The sequence below is a fragment of the Glycine soja genome, chromosome 18, assembly GCF_004193775.1.
Source record: "Glycine soja cultivar W05 chromosome 18, ASM419377v2, whole genome shotgun sequence".
Taxonomy (NCBI): Eukaryota; Viridiplantae; Streptophyta; class Magnoliopsida; order Fabales; family Fabaceae; genus Glycine; species Glycine soja.
Window position 1 is genome coordinate 2,095,881 of NC_041019.1, and position 14,864 is coordinate 2,110,744.

A 14,864-nucleotide genomic window follows, 5' to 3' on the forward strand; every position below is an offset into this window, starting at 1 on the left:
ATGAAATTTCTTTTTATATTTTTATTTTCACTTAAAAAACTCTTTTATTTGTCCCATCAACTTTCACACACATAGTAAAAGTGTAGGTTTTTTACTACCCATGATCAATGATCAACTTTGTCTTAAAAAAATTATTGGACATCTTAAATTTATATGATATAATAAAAAGAGAAATAAAAAAAATGACTTGTGTTGATAAAATATTTGTAATTAAAAGGTATTCATACATCCTTATCGTAATCGTTATCAATGAATTAAGAGCAAGACAGATATTCATTTTTAAAAAATCCTCACAAACACTAACATGTATAAATCACTTACAAAGTTTCCACAAAATCTTAGTGTTATCTTCTTTTTCTTTTCTCAAAAATTGGTGACATTTGTATAATCCTAGTTTGTGTTTGTCATGTGATATCCGAATAGATAATAAAATCCAAGTAGGAAAGACATCGGCTCTGGAATAAAATGAAAAGCATCAAGCTGCATGAAAACAGGAAAAAAAATGCGAAGTATGAAACAGTAATGAACTGAAGTACTAGCCAGCCTTTCAAATCACATCACTCTGGTTTATGTTACATAAAATGAACATGGACAATCCTTACAAGTTACAACACAAATGACAGCTCCTTCACGTCTCCTCAACAAAACAAATTGTATATAGTATACACATCTTATTTCTTCTTCACAGCATTATTCAAAATCCGTGGAAACTCACTCCTTGTTACAAACATCACCGATATCCCCCTGATGCATTAGTCTCACTCTCACTCACACCCTTATATTTTCAGTAAAAGACAGAATAAATAAAAAACATCACTCTAAATAAACAACATTTACAATATTACACAGCTACATACATACACACTCTTGCTTGCTATAACATATTGTAATGACTGTACAAAACATGGAGCAGAAGGACACACAAAATCAAATGAATTCAAAGCGCATGAGAAGCTTCACATTGGCATACTTATCTCCATTGCGGGAATACAGTGGAACTGCTCGAATTCCACTTCTTAGTTCCCACACAGGTAAGCACGTTTGGCCACCAAAGTCATCCTTCTCAGACATGTCATACTCATGAACTTCTACGCGAAGCAGAGCCAGTTCTGGAACAGCAAGTGGGAACTCAAATACTTGATTCCACGAAGGTGACCAATTATCCTCTACTTTCTCAGTTTTTTTCATAACAGTATCATTAGGGACTCCAGCAATCCCCACCTGCATATGTAAGAGTGTTCATATAATAACTACATGGAAAGTACCATATGCAATAAATAAACTGCAGGGAAGTAAATATAAAGAGAAAATAAAAATGATAAATGTCAACAGAACATAATCATCTAGTAGATTATCTTAACATACTCTTGCATAGAAGTCCGGGGGTGAGAATTTATCAAAGTGTGTATGCTTGAAATCATGAAACCATCCTTCCCCCATATATATAGTCACCTAAATAAGAGTAAGAAAACTATGAGCTTTGTTAGGACCTAGATTCTAGACTACAGACACTTGGAAAGGAACATAATTCAAATCTCCATGCAGTAAAGTTTTTACCTTCAAGGTTGTCTTCACAGGCAAATGAGCTTTAGGATCAAAGACCTCATTATTTTGACCAACCTTTAATAGAAAATCTGGTTTTTTAACATAACCGCATCCGCCATTGGCTTTGAACATTCCCTGCATCAACCAAAGAGATCTACCATACCCCTGTCATGGAATGGAACCATGGAAACTGATTAGTGGGACATCTTTCATTATCTCAATATCATTAGTCAATAATAGACTGAATTATGTTGCATGTGCGTATAGCTAAAGTCATTGACAATAACAATTCATCCTTAAAATTTTGAGTACGGCAAGTTTCTCTCACACCTCAAGAAATCAAATACAAAAATGAAATAGAACAAGAGGGGAGGAAGAAGTATAAACCTGCATGTTAAATGCAACCATCTGAGCTCCATGCATCCACCCAATCAATGGGTTATAATTTGTCGAAGTAATGCGAGTACCTTTTGGATACACTCTCAGTATATTCCGTTGAGTAAATCTGCCAACAATCAAGAAATAAATATTTCTCTTTTCATTTGCAAATAAACAAAACATCTTGTTTGGGTTTGCTTCAAAGCTAAATACAGGGGTTTTGGATTGGTTTCAATTTACAAATAATGAGAAACCATTTGTGCTTGCTGCCTAACCACAATACTCTGAAGTGTCTAATATGACCACAAAGAGCATCTCCAATGGTACAATCATGTTAGAATTGTTTAACTCACTTTTGGTAGACCCTAAATGGCACATGGGATTGAAGAACATCAACAAGTTTTCTCTCCAATAGTATAATTCTTAAAAACTTAAAATGAATTATACAATTGTTTCACAATTCTTAAGAAATGTTAAAACTTAGCTTATGTAAGCAACATTTGACACAATACCTGACAATTTCTTTTCCATGAGTTTCAGCAGCCTTTTCAAGCTGTAGCTCACTTAAACTTAGACGTCTCACTTTATCAGGATCCACTTTGAGACATTCCGTTAATCCACCTTTAGGCTTCCCAGCATGAATGGCAATTAAACGTCTGTATTCATCTGCTGCATCTTGACGTGACTTCTCTGCTTCATCAATATCTTCCTCATCATCAAGAACATCATCATCCTCAATGTTCTGCAAAAGATGGTAAGCCAGAAAAAAATCAACCAATCCCTCCCTTACAAAATTAAATGTAGTGACAATTAGTGTACAACATTGACTTAGTCTCAGACCTTGTAATCAGAGATAGTTCCACCTCTCAAACTAGGGACTTCCTTCCCCCATGCTTCTTCATCATCTGCAGGCTTTTCCTGTTGTGGTTCCTCCTCTGTTTCCTGTACTTCTTTTGCCTCAAGGTACTCCTTAGGTGGTTTGGTTGATATAATAACCCTCCTTTTAAGTGATTCAGGAGAAGGAAATTCCTTCAAGCTTTTTGAGGTAGGAGCAAATAGTGTGTCTCCAAATGTTCGAGTAATCATCTAGAAATTTGAACAGGACTGTCAAGTTTCAACCATAAGAAAATAAACATTTTGGTTTTTGAATTCCTAGAGAACTTCAACTAACAAACCTCAGCCACTTTGGCCTGAAGGTCGGGAGTTAGATGGTCTTCTAAGGTTATTACAACTGGATATTCTGAGGCAACAAAGGCATGCTGCTTAATAGACCTCAAACATTTGATGAGTGCCACAGGAGATGTCAAAGTCCTACATTACAAAAACAGAGATATGTAAAGAACTACATTTAAAAATATTTAGGAAAAATAAATGTAAATTCAAATTGCCATTACATTAGAACATCATTTTCCTGCTATGCCAGATTGAATCATTTTTGTTTGCAAGTAGTAAATGGATGAATTAGTCTTCATCACATTGTTGGAGATATTATTTAAATTGCACATTTTCCTTCTTTGGGCAGTGAATGTTTATAATCACTAGATCGTATCAGAGTAGAAACAGATAAATGAATAATAACTTGCGAAACAGATGAACTGGTTTTTATGGGGAAAAGAAAAGAGGGAAACAAGGGAGATGACTCAAATTCGTGTTTAAAAGTCAGCAACATTGAACCAGAAAACTACTAAAATTACCTTCCATGAAGAACATCCACATTATCCTTTGATTCATTAGGCCATATATCTAACTCAATCACCCTTACGCCCTTCTGCAGTGCATTGATGATGGGGATGTCACTGCAGTCACTGCTAAGCTGGTTCCCAGTTAGATAGGAATTATGACCAGTATAAATGAAGTAATGAGACAATGGTGAAGACATATCTTGGTGCACCTGCAAATGGAATAGTAGAAATAATATTAATTATAACCAGAACAACAGAGTATACATAATCTCATACGCAGCATACTCATAAAAAATAATCTCATACACAACAGTATAACATCAAGAATTCAATACGTATTTGAAGCTAATGAACTTGTAGGAGACTTAGATGTAAGATATAGGCCTATCACTAAAATGAAGCACTAGAATCACTAAAAATTCAGCTGAAATCAATCTTATTTTTTTTGCAAAATGTCGGGTATCCCCAGGGGACTCACAACTAACCTCTCCTAATGTGTTATTATATATACAAATACAGAAAGATCGAACCCCTGACTACATTAAAGGACATGACTATCTGTTAACTATACCACACCACGTTGATTGAACTCGACATTAGTAATTGTTGAGATTGAGAACTATAATCACCAAGAAGTCCTGTAGGAAAGTAAGTTTAGGCCTAATTCAACTCTACAAAACAAGTTTTTAAGGTGATGATTGCTCTCCACTTATACCCGCCACATGGAACTTTCAACACATCCCTCTATCTATGGGTGAACACAATTTAGGTGGTATTTCCAACAGCAGTGTAATGTGACAAACAGCAGTGTGTTTACATACCAACATACAAAACAAAACTATAAAAACTTAGAACATAAAAGACAAAAAAAGAAAAGCATTCATTCAGAAATGGAAAAGAAAGTATATGTGTATAAAACTAAAAAGGGTTACCCGATACTTACCCCAATAGAGGGCGAGAGAGGTGGGTTATTATGGTGACTAAAAAGATAGTTGAAGAAACTCTCGAGATTGAGACCTCTTCGGTGAAAGATACTGAGATGCTTGTGGCCATCGATGATGGTTTGTGCTTCCTCCTCAGTGGCATTGTCTTCCCTCTGCACCTCAGCCAGGAAACTTCGGAGGTGAGTGGCTGTCATGACGCCATTCTGATCGGAGTAACGGTCGAAAAGGGTCCTTATCTCCGGCGGGGCCTCCGACACGGGGAGCCTGAAACGCCGGCGGAAGCAGAAGCAAAAGCTATAAGTCTGTTTGCTAGACATGTCTCCCAACACCTTGAAGAAGAAGAAAACTAACGGGGCGTGTAAAGAGTAGATACGGATATAATATAGGATAAAACTTTTGGTCGGAGAATGGATACGTTTCTTGTGTTCGTTGGCAATGAAGATGTTGTCTTGTCGTGAAGATACGTTTGGGTGTTTCCAGACTCAGAATGCATGGGGGGGCCCACTTGTAACCCTCCAATGGATTAGATGTTAGGCACTTGGCACTCCTTTGGGTGTTTGTTCCAACTTTATCACTCTCTTTGAATTGTTCATCAGATCGCCCAAAGTAGGCTTCGGGGAATAATTTGTTCTCATCTTTTAGATTTCTCCAAGGAAAACACCAGGATACATAGATTGAAAAAAGAATTAAACACAAACAATGTTCAAGTATTATATTCATACAATAAAATTATGCAATTTATCCACTTTACCGTTAAATGATGGATCACAATCTTGTTCTTAAAAAACATCTGGTTAAATTAATAAAGAAGGATATTTATGGGAGGTGAGCTTGTTCTGTATGCCAAAAAGTCAAGACCAAGGGTTGAGGAATACTAAAACAAATTGAGGCTTAGGAATATAAGAATGGCCTAGGCACTTCATTTAAGGCAAATATTACATTGGAGATATCATCTGTTTTGATATTTTATTTTTGTGTTCAACAAATTGATGTAGACCTTATGACATGGAGATATTAAGTTGTATCAATTAACTTTAGGTGTAAAATTTATTTATAAAATAGTTCTATTCCAGACTTAAATTCAAAAAGATATTTAAATGTTTTAACCACAAAAAATTACTTATATTAAAAGACAAGATCACGTATTATCTTTACTATCTTACTTAAATAATAGTTTTCTTAATTATAGAAAAGATTCTAATTTTCTTGTTTTTTTAACGATTATACACATGTATTATCTAATTTTCTAATGTTATATATAAAGGGAATAACTCTAATATCGGATTAACATATGCTCTCCTTTCTCTTTATCTTACATTTGCAAGTTGTATTTCCCTTACCAACTTAGGTAATGGGATATATTTGCCCGTATCCCTAACTTCTTTGATCTCATGGATAGGATTAACTAGAGGGATCTAGATTTGAATGCAAGACTCCTATCAAGATTTACATAAAAATAAATACTTTTAATAAATTTTATTTTTAAAAAAATATTAATATAATTATTAAATTTAAAGTTCATTTTAATTTCAAGACATGTGAAATAAGAACTTAAAAAAGAATTAATATTCAATATTCTAGGTTTATATTTTACATACGCTTTTAATCTTTACATAACTAATTTTAGTTTTCCAGTAAAAAAATAATTTTAGTTTTAATCTTTCAATAAATTGTTGAATTTAATCCTCATGAATCATGATTGCTAATTTCTTTTTTTAAAAATCATTGCTATTATTATTATTATTTAGTAATAACATACTATACATACTATACATCTAGATGCAGTATCATGTTAGCAACTACTTTAAGGCGATTACGTTTTTTCAAATTTATAAAAATTAAAATCAATAATTTTTTAAGGAATGAAATGAACTTTGATTGTATTTATGAAAACTATAAATACATTTTACTCGATATTTAATTTATATGAATATGAAAGTGGATAAATACGGTAGCAACGTGGTCCGCCAAAGAATGGCCGTACTTTATTAAAAGAGCTGTTAATTAATTAGATTGGTGACACCAATCGATAAAACGAATGAAAGCAGGGCACGTGTGAGCCACGTTATCATACAGAGAATGACCTTAATATACTTTTATATTTTTATATTAATTTCATTAAATGAATCAAATTTATATTGATAGATTCAGTTTGAAATTCGTAATAAAAAAATGAAAAATAAAAATAAAAAACATGTTACTAAAATCAATCGTGTCGGCAGATAACATCACCCAAAACTTTTGAAAGGAATACCAAAATACCATTCATGTATTAGTACCTGCATGCATGCGTAGCTATAGACTTTGGAGTATTATTAATAAATAAAAGAAAAGTATTCAATTTAGTTTTTTTAAATTTAACTATATACATAATCATTAAATTAGTATTTTTTAAATTTTGGTTAGTGAATTAATCCCTTAAAGATTTATTTTGTTATTAATATTTTTCTTTATGAGAAATAACACATACTTGTTGTAAATTTAAGTTTTTTAGTACATGTTTCTGTTATTTATATATTTATTGATATATAAAATAAAACTCAGGGGGATCTATGGACTTTTTTTTTATGAAAAACAAGCGGAAGAATTAAAGTTTAAATATCTTTTGAATTCTTGCAATTTAGTATTATTTTGTTTTTCATGCTTACAAAATTATTTTTTTATTTTTAATTTTTAAAACACTTTAAATAATACCCTAAATAGTAAAAAAAAATATTATAAAAACATGATGTGTCATCCATGGTTGGTCTATCTTTCACAGATGTTTCCGCTGCCCATGCATGCTTCATTGCAAACTCCACCAAATGTAATGGGATAATCCTTAAGGTACTGTCCAGTGCCAAAGCATAACCACGGACACGGGGTGTCCTACTCCTTATTGCACTGTCCACAACCGAACCAAAACTATGGATACGAGGAGTTTCCCAATTTGACTGATCAGTCTCACCTTTTGTCGCAAAACTTGTTACATGCATCAACTGTGACTGAAAGAAAGTAGGAGTATGTGTTTTGGTGGAGGAATGGGAGAGCTATCGTTTGCTTTGAAAAACTATTTTAATACTGATTTGTGAATATATATAGTTTATTGTATATAATATTAACTGAAGAAATTTGAATATTAATTTCAAAATACGATAAAAATATTTTAAAACTTTTATTTCTTTTTAAAAAATGAAAATAATTTATTTAGACTGAATTAATTAAATAATAGTACCAAATGAGTGATGGATAAAGTTAAGGAATATTTCATACCGGTCATTAAAAAAATGTCAAATTATATCGAAAACTGATGTGTAAAAATTATGAGTGACATTACTATGCTACAAGGGAATTTCTTTGGATAGCAAAACATGCGTTCACTAACAAATTGCTGCAAAATTTGTAGGAAACTATAATGAATAGACAATTTGCATGGGCTCTACTCTCTAGACACAGGTGCTACGGATCATATTTGTTCTTCTTTGGCATTGTTTTCAACTTCTCAGAAGATAGATCCATTGCAAGTCAAACCTCCAAATGGGAATGTTGTGATGGCACATTTTGCTGGCTCAGTTCAGTTATCACAATCCATGGTTATATTTAATGTATTACTCCTCCCCCAATTCAGTTTTAATCTACTTTTCTTTTCAAAATTGACTAGTCAACTCAATTGCAATCTGGTTTTTGGGACTGAATCATGTCTTATACATGAATTAAGGATCTTGAAGACGATTGGTTTAGCTAAGCAATTGGACGGTTTGTATCACTTGGATGTTGATTGGGCCTCAACACAATCAGTTTCTGTGTTTCACAAACATTCAACACATAATTTGATAACAGACAAGTTACCTCAGTCCACATTATCACATCTTCGATTAGGACATTTTATCCCATAATAGAATGTTGTGTTTACATAAACAATATAGTTACATACCTAGACCAAATTTAGTTGCTGTGATATCTGCCATTATGCTAGACAGAGAAGATTATGTTTTCCTGCAAAAATAGTATAGCTAAAGCTCCTTTTGATCTTGTTCACGCTGATAGCCCTTTCTCCACACATGCTCATAGAAGAAAATTAGGTGCTTGGTCTAGGAAATGTGCTTTCCTAGGGTTTAAGGCAGGACCAAAGGTTACATGATGGTGGATGTATTCTCTGGAGAAATTGTTGTCTCTTGAGATGTTTTTTATGATCTAGAATTTCCTTTTCGTAAATCTTCTACCACTTCAACCTCTTAATCACCTCAGATTTACCTTGATGAATCACCTTTCATCCCTGCATCCCCTACCATTAACCCCACGTCTTCCCCTTCTTCATCTCCATCATTTGTTCCATGACATTCAACCCACATCAAACATAAACATGCTTTATTCACAGTAAAGGTAGAAGAGAGCAAATCAGTAGTGAATCGTAAAAGAATGACACTCAAATGATTTAATTGTACCATGAAGAGTGTCACTCTCAAGGAAAACAAATTTTCCAAGCAAAGGTGGAATGCTCCATCTTGTGTCGCTAATTAGGATGAAAGACCCCTTTCATCCTAGATTCATCAGTTTTTTCATTTAGAGTGAATGGCATTACATTCTGACCTATATTATGACTTTAGGATTCAGACAATGTTTTTAAATTGTGATTGTAGTTTCATAGTGATCCTTGGTATTATAGAGAATCATGGATAAATGTGATCACAATTGCGGTGCAATCGTGGTTGTGGACCACAATTTAACACAATCTCAGGTCTTACATCTTTATATACCTTAAAACTTGCTTGCTATCAGTGTAATCTAAAAGGCCATGTGACAATATTGGAAGTTCTTAATACTGTTTATATTGATGTTGATGGTGCAGAAAATATAACATAGTAAAGCCAGAAATACCATTGCAAGCAGCTAAAGATAAATATAATTATCATTACAATGACCTCATATCCATTATCTAAGATTATTATATGGCTGATCCTATAATTCATCTAAACTGAAACCACATCAAAAGCTTCACAGATTTTAATTTGTCACCCTTTTCATCATGGAGAGGGACTGATCGGAATCCAGATTTTAGCTCTGAGACAGGCAAACATGTCTGTCCACCAAAGTCATCCTTCTGACTCTTATCATTCTCTCGAACTTCTATGCGGAGCAAAGCCAGTTCTGGAACAGTCAAAGGGAAATCAAACTCTTCATCCCAAACAGGAAACCAGTTATTTGAAATTACACTTGTTTTCTTCTTGGCCATATCAGCAGGAACTCCAACAATACAAACCTGTTATACATGAATTGATCAATTGCTCAGGATAAGTATAATGTGTCTCTCTTTTATCAGAATTCTAGCCATGACCAACCAAATATTTTTCCAATGTAGACAGTTAAAGGATTTTTAACCAATATTGAAGCATATAAACTAAGCCTATCTTCAAATCTAATTGTCTCCTTACACCAACAAATGTTCAATTATGTCCATTGGGATATTGGTGCTTCCTAATGTGCAATATTAGCATAATTATTAATTACCCAACTCACCTTAACATAAAAATCTGGTGGCGAGTAAGTATCAAAGTCTGTTTGGCTGAAATCTAAGCTCCAACCAGTCCCCATATAGACTTTTACCTATACAGGCAGAGGGAGACGTTCAGAAAGATGTCACAAACTAACTGATTTCCTTTTCCAGTAAAATATCTATCACCTTTAATGTTTTCTTCACAGGCAATGTTCTTCTAGGATCAAAAACCTCATTATGTGGACCTTTCTCAATAAGAAATTCAGGTTTTTTCACATAACCGCACCGTCCATTTGCTCTAAACATTCCTTGCATGTACCAAAGTGATTTGCCATACCCCTAATAAAGGAAACAGCACAATGAAGATTAGGCATAGAAATAATGTAGATGGACACACACAACTTTATTTCAATAGGCATGAAAGTTTGCTTCACAATAAACGATGGTCCAAAGATCTAAAATCGGTTCACTAGTCTCAAACCTGCATGTTAAACGCAACCATCTGAGCTCCATACGTCCACCCTATGTGTGGCTTGTAATTTGAGGAATTGAGACGTGTTCCCTTTGGATATACTCTGAGAATATTGTTCTGTGTAAACCTGAAAAGGGGCATAAAAGTACATCTTATAGTTGGGAAGTTTTAAACTACCAAAGTGTATAAATCTTTGCTTTTCCATTACCAAGTTCCATTGTTAGAAACTACCTAACAATATCAGCTCCATAAGATTCAGAAGCCTTTTCAAGTGCTTGTTCACTTAAGCTTAAGCGCCTAACTGCTCCAGCAGCTTTTAATTCATCCTGTATATCACCCTTTGGTTTCCCAGCATGGATTGTAATCAAGTGTTTGTACTCAGGTGCACTCTGCTAGTTATTTTTCATCATATTATATGCATTCAAATCTTCCTCAGTTAGGAGGGAAATGATGACATAAACATGCAGAGCATATAAAATTATATAAATCAAATGCCACTTGCACATAACATAGCTCAAACAGTTAGGAACTACAGATTTTGGTAGAAGGTCATATGTTCAAGTCACAATTCTACGGATTTGAGGGGAAAAATGTAAATAAATTTTCTCAATATACTCACCTTATCATCAGTTTCCTGTTCACTAGTTTGATCTGGCAATGATGAAAGCTCGTCAGCTGATTCCTTTTCATTGTCCTTGTCATCATATTCTTTGGATTCAAGAAATTCTTTTGGTGGTTTGGTTGATATAAGAATTCGGCCTTTCAATGATTCCGGTGAGGGGAATTCCATCAGAGAATCTGTCTGAGGATAATAAAGCAATTCTCCAAATACTTGAGTTGCCATCTACATATAAGATGGAAATTCACATTCAACAACTAATAAAATAGGGATTTGAAGTAGATGCTTGAGGGGGGGGGGGAAGAGATCTACCTCTGCAGCTTTAGCTTGAAGATCTGGAGTAAGGTGATCTTCTAAAGTTATAATGAGTGGGTAATGAGATTTAACAAAAGCATACTCTTTTATGGACTTCAAACATTGGATGAGTGAGACAGGAGTGGTAAGAGTCCTGCAAGAATTCAGAAAAATGTCCGTAAGTAGTTTATAAAGTTGCACCATAAATATCTCATAAAACTGCAAGATCAAAAGATTTGGGAAGGAAAAATCATCTAATTTTACGAGATTGAACTGAGGATCAGCTAGCACCTTCCATGAACTACTTCGATATCATCTTCGTCTGAATTTGGCCATAAATCTAGTTCAATTACTCTCACACCTCGTTGCAAAGCCTTTATGATTGGCACATCACTGCAGTCACTGCTCAGTTGATTCCCGGTAAGATAGGAATTGTGCCCAGTATAAATGAAATAATGTGACAATGGAGCAGTCATATCATGATGTACCTGAAATAAGATATCATTCGTATTGTCAAGAGATCCGAATCATTGTTCGTTTGTACACGCAGTCATTTGAATATGCATTAAAATGGGTAAGACAACATCTACATACTATATGCAAAAGAATAAGACTACTAAATTCACCAAAATAAATAAATACATAATACAAAACTAATCTTGAACTTGATTTTATTGAATGAATTCCTTTCTTATATATTTTTCTGTTCCTGTTGGCTTTCTAAAGCTGCAAATGGGTTTTAACAAAGATAAAGATATTGAAGATTTAATTTTAAACACGAGTGCAAGTGTATAGCTTATGATTGTTCATGTATGATCCAATTGAAGAGAGATTCTTGCAGTGGATGACTATATAATGTTGATTGGGATAGTGCATAGTATGTACAAGTAAACTCAACGTGTGCATACTTATTTTCGTAAATGAAATCATCATCTCTTCTGCTTTCTATTGATTTCTCCATCTATACCTTATTCAAATTCCCGTACTGCTTTTTAGTTAGGATTTATTATGGCATCAGATTCATGATACATATAATAAAATTGCCCCCTACACGATATACACAAAAGACAAAACAAAACCCTATGATTCAGTATGACCTCGTGCTGTGAAATTTCACTATTGAAAAAATATATATACGCGAGTTCTTTTTTTGCTGTGATTTTTTTTTTTTGCTGAGATATATATACGCGAGTTATACCTATAGTATACATGTCAAATATTGGAGTACTTCTATACAAATTAATATATCTGAATTTATTATCTGACAATTGCAATGAATGCCTGGGCCCTATATTCAATTTTTGTAAGATATTTCTATTTCTAAATACTTGCAATGTCAATTTTGCCACTTATGATGGAGTCAAGTAATAAAGAAACTGTCCCTAAAGTAAAGACTGAAAAGATAAAGTCAATTTCAAAATTTCATTCCCTAAAATTTTGTAAGAATTAATTCTAAAAATTAATATTAAGAGAATTTGAAAGCAATATTTTAAAGTATATATACACATATAATTTATAAAAAAATTATGGATCTCACGTCAAAATTAATTATACTCCTGAAATATATATTAAAATTTAGAACACAATTCTCCACACTCTCAAGTCTCAAATAAACATAACATTCTCTTTCTTTTCTCTTTGGAAGGCACATTTTACACACTATTCCCTCAGCATGTGGAAAAAAAATCTCTCTCTTAGGATGTGTTTGTTAAGAAGAAAAGAAATAGATAAGAAATAAGATCGATAAAAAAATAAAGAAATAAAATAAGTAAATAAATGAAAATAGAGTGTGCTACATTTAGGTTACCATTTCAAAGCCCGAGAATGTCCGTAAAGGGAAGGGGAAAAAAAAGTGTTGGATTGAAGTTAACAGCCGTTAGATTATATTCAACTTTTCCCAAACACGCTCATAATTATTTTGTTAAGATGAGTCTCAATTTTTTTTAAAATCATCATTAAGACATTTAACTTTCTAGTGAAAATTCGAAAAATTCCCATAAGCTTTGCTATGCTCAGTTTCTTATCTTAAAAACAGTGAGGCAATGAATAAAAATTAGAATAACGCATTATAGGCGGTTAAGTGTTTATTTGACTAAGCTTAATTTAAATACTCGTTTTAATTATATTTGATAAATTTCCTAAAAAAAATATTTTTAGCTGTTAAGGATGCCCCAATTGTGAAAAAATATTTAAAGTTACTTCTATTATTACGTAATAAAAATTAACTAGGACTCAAAACAACTCAAGCAAGATAAACTGGCTTCGCCCACCTGTCAGAAAAATAAAATAATATTAACATGCTTTTCCAAACTGTTTTATTATCCATAAAGATTTTTTTTTCTTTTTTATTACAACCAGTCAACTACATAAAGAATTTAATTCTTCTAACATCAAGTTTGAATTATAATCCTCAAAAGCCAAGAGCCTAAAATATTTTACACAAATGTTTAATAAAAATTATTTATTTACCATTTATTATATTTACTAATACAATATAGTAATCAGACAAATTTCAGATAGATATCTTTACTTTAAGTATGTAAAGTAAACGCTTTATAATAAATATAAAAAATAATTTTATAGTTATCAATACAAAGATTTTAACACTATTAACTAATCAAAAATCAATTTAAACATTATTTTAAAATAATTATTACATAAATAAAAAAATCTAAAATATGACAATTTATCTATAATTTAATAATAATGTTAAAAAATTTATACTATTAATAAATTATGATGAAATTCACAAACGTGTAATTCCAAGTTTCACCCTTTTAGATGCATCAATTTAGTGTGTTTGGATCCAAAATCATGTAAAAATACTATCGAATGTATTTTTGGTATATCAATAATTTGTTTTTGTTTATAACTTGTTTCTTTTTTCTATTCCCGCTATTAATCCAAACAAATCATAGTGCAAATTGTATGAGATCCTGAAGAAAAGGATTTAAAAGCTTGATTGTTTTTTATTTATGGGGAAAGAAAGAGGAGTATAGAGAAATGACCTGAGATTTGATGGGGCTATTGAAATCGTCATGTAGCAGGAAACGGAAGAAGTCGTGGAGATCCAGTCCACTTTCCCGATCCTCTTTCCGCGATTGCTGGAGGATCCGCTCCGAATCCACTGCGGTGCAGTCCACTTCGCCCTGGTGCTTCGCCAGAAATCGGAGGAGCTGATCGCCGGACAGGGAGGAGGCTCCGTCGGCAAATTCAGAAAACGCTTTTTGGACGTCCGGCGGTGGGCCCGGCTCGGTGACGGTGAACTTCCTGTTGAAGCAGCTGAAGACTTTGTAGTTATGGCTGGCCATCGTAAAAGCTAATCGTCTAAACGGAATGGATCAAAGAGAGTGATTGGTGTCGGTGTGTTTGTTTCAGAGAAGAAACGGCGATCGCAGCACTATGCAATTGTAGTATACGTGTTGTGACTATGAATGCTACATACATGAGGCCATGA

General features: G+C 33.2%; 2 protein-coding genes across 3 annotated transcripts; both read right to left on the reverse strand.

Moving 5' to 3' along the window:
- Positions 1–512: 512 nt before the first annotated feature.
- Positions 513–5,225, reverse strand: LOC114394407 (phosphoinositide phospholipase C 2-like). The gene is made up of 9 exons (XM_028355977.1): positions 4,549–5,225; positions 3,618–3,814; positions 3,099–3,234; positions 2,764–3,009; positions 2,436–2,665; positions 1,933–2,050; positions 1,558–1,710; positions 1,366–1,452; positions 513–1,221 (listed from the first exon to the last, which is right to left on the reverse strand). The coding sequence occupies exons 1-9, from the start codon at positions 4,864–4,866 to the stop codon at positions 928–930; spliced, it is 1,779 nt and encodes a 592-aa protein (XP_028211778.1). The 5' UTR covers positions 4,867–5,225; the 3' UTR covers positions 513–927.
- A 4,107-nt stretch (positions 5,226–9,332) lies between these two features.
- On the reverse strand, positions 9,333–14,863 carry LOC114396689 (phosphoinositide phospholipase C 6-like). Of its 2 annotated transcripts, none has more exons than XM_028358789.1 (9): positions 14,416–14,863; positions 11,699–11,895; positions 11,426–11,561; positions 11,114–11,338; positions 10,726–10,886; positions 10,504–10,621; positions 10,209–10,361; positions 10,046–10,132; positions 9,333–9,788 (listed from the first exon to the last, which is right to left on the reverse strand). In XM_028358789.1, the coding sequence occupies exons 1-9, from the start codon at positions 14,716–14,718 to the stop codon at positions 9,495–9,497; spliced, it is 1,674 nt and encodes a 557-aa protein (XP_028214590.1). In that variant the 5' UTR covers positions 14,719–14,863; the 3' UTR covers positions 9,333–9,494. The 2 variants fall into 2 exon arrangements, with proteins under 2 accessions (XP_028214590.1, XP_028214591.1); XM_028358790.1 differs by having other exon boundaries at positions 10,726–10,883; positions 14,416–14,862.
- Between the last annotated feature and the right edge of the window lies 1 nt (position 14,864).

Coding starts and splice junctions, on each gene's coding strand:
- LOC114394407 (XM_028355977.1), bottom strand. CDS start 4,866: ATGTCTAGCAAACAGACTTATAGCTTTTGCTTCTGCTTCCGCCGGCGT. Junction 3,235..3,617: donor GTGGATGTTCTTCATGGAAG/GTAATTTTAGTA, acceptor TTTGTAATGTAG/GACTTTGACATCTCCTGTGG. Junction 2,051..2,435: donor CATGGAAAAGAAATTGTCAG/GTATTGTGTCAA, acceptor GATTGTTGGCAG/ATTTACTCAACGGAATATAC.
- LOC114396689 (XM_028358789.1), bottom strand. CDS start 14,718: ATGGCCAGCCATAACTACAAAGTCTTCAGCTGCTTCAACAGGAAGTTC. Junction 10,887..11,113: donor AACAGGAAACTGATGATAAG/GTGAGTATATTG, acceptor AAAAATAACTAG/CAGAGTGCACCTGAGTACAA. Junction 9,789..10,045: donor CACCAGATTTTTATGTTAAG/GTGAGTTGGGTA, acceptor CATGTATAACAG/GTTTGTATTGTTGGAGTTCC.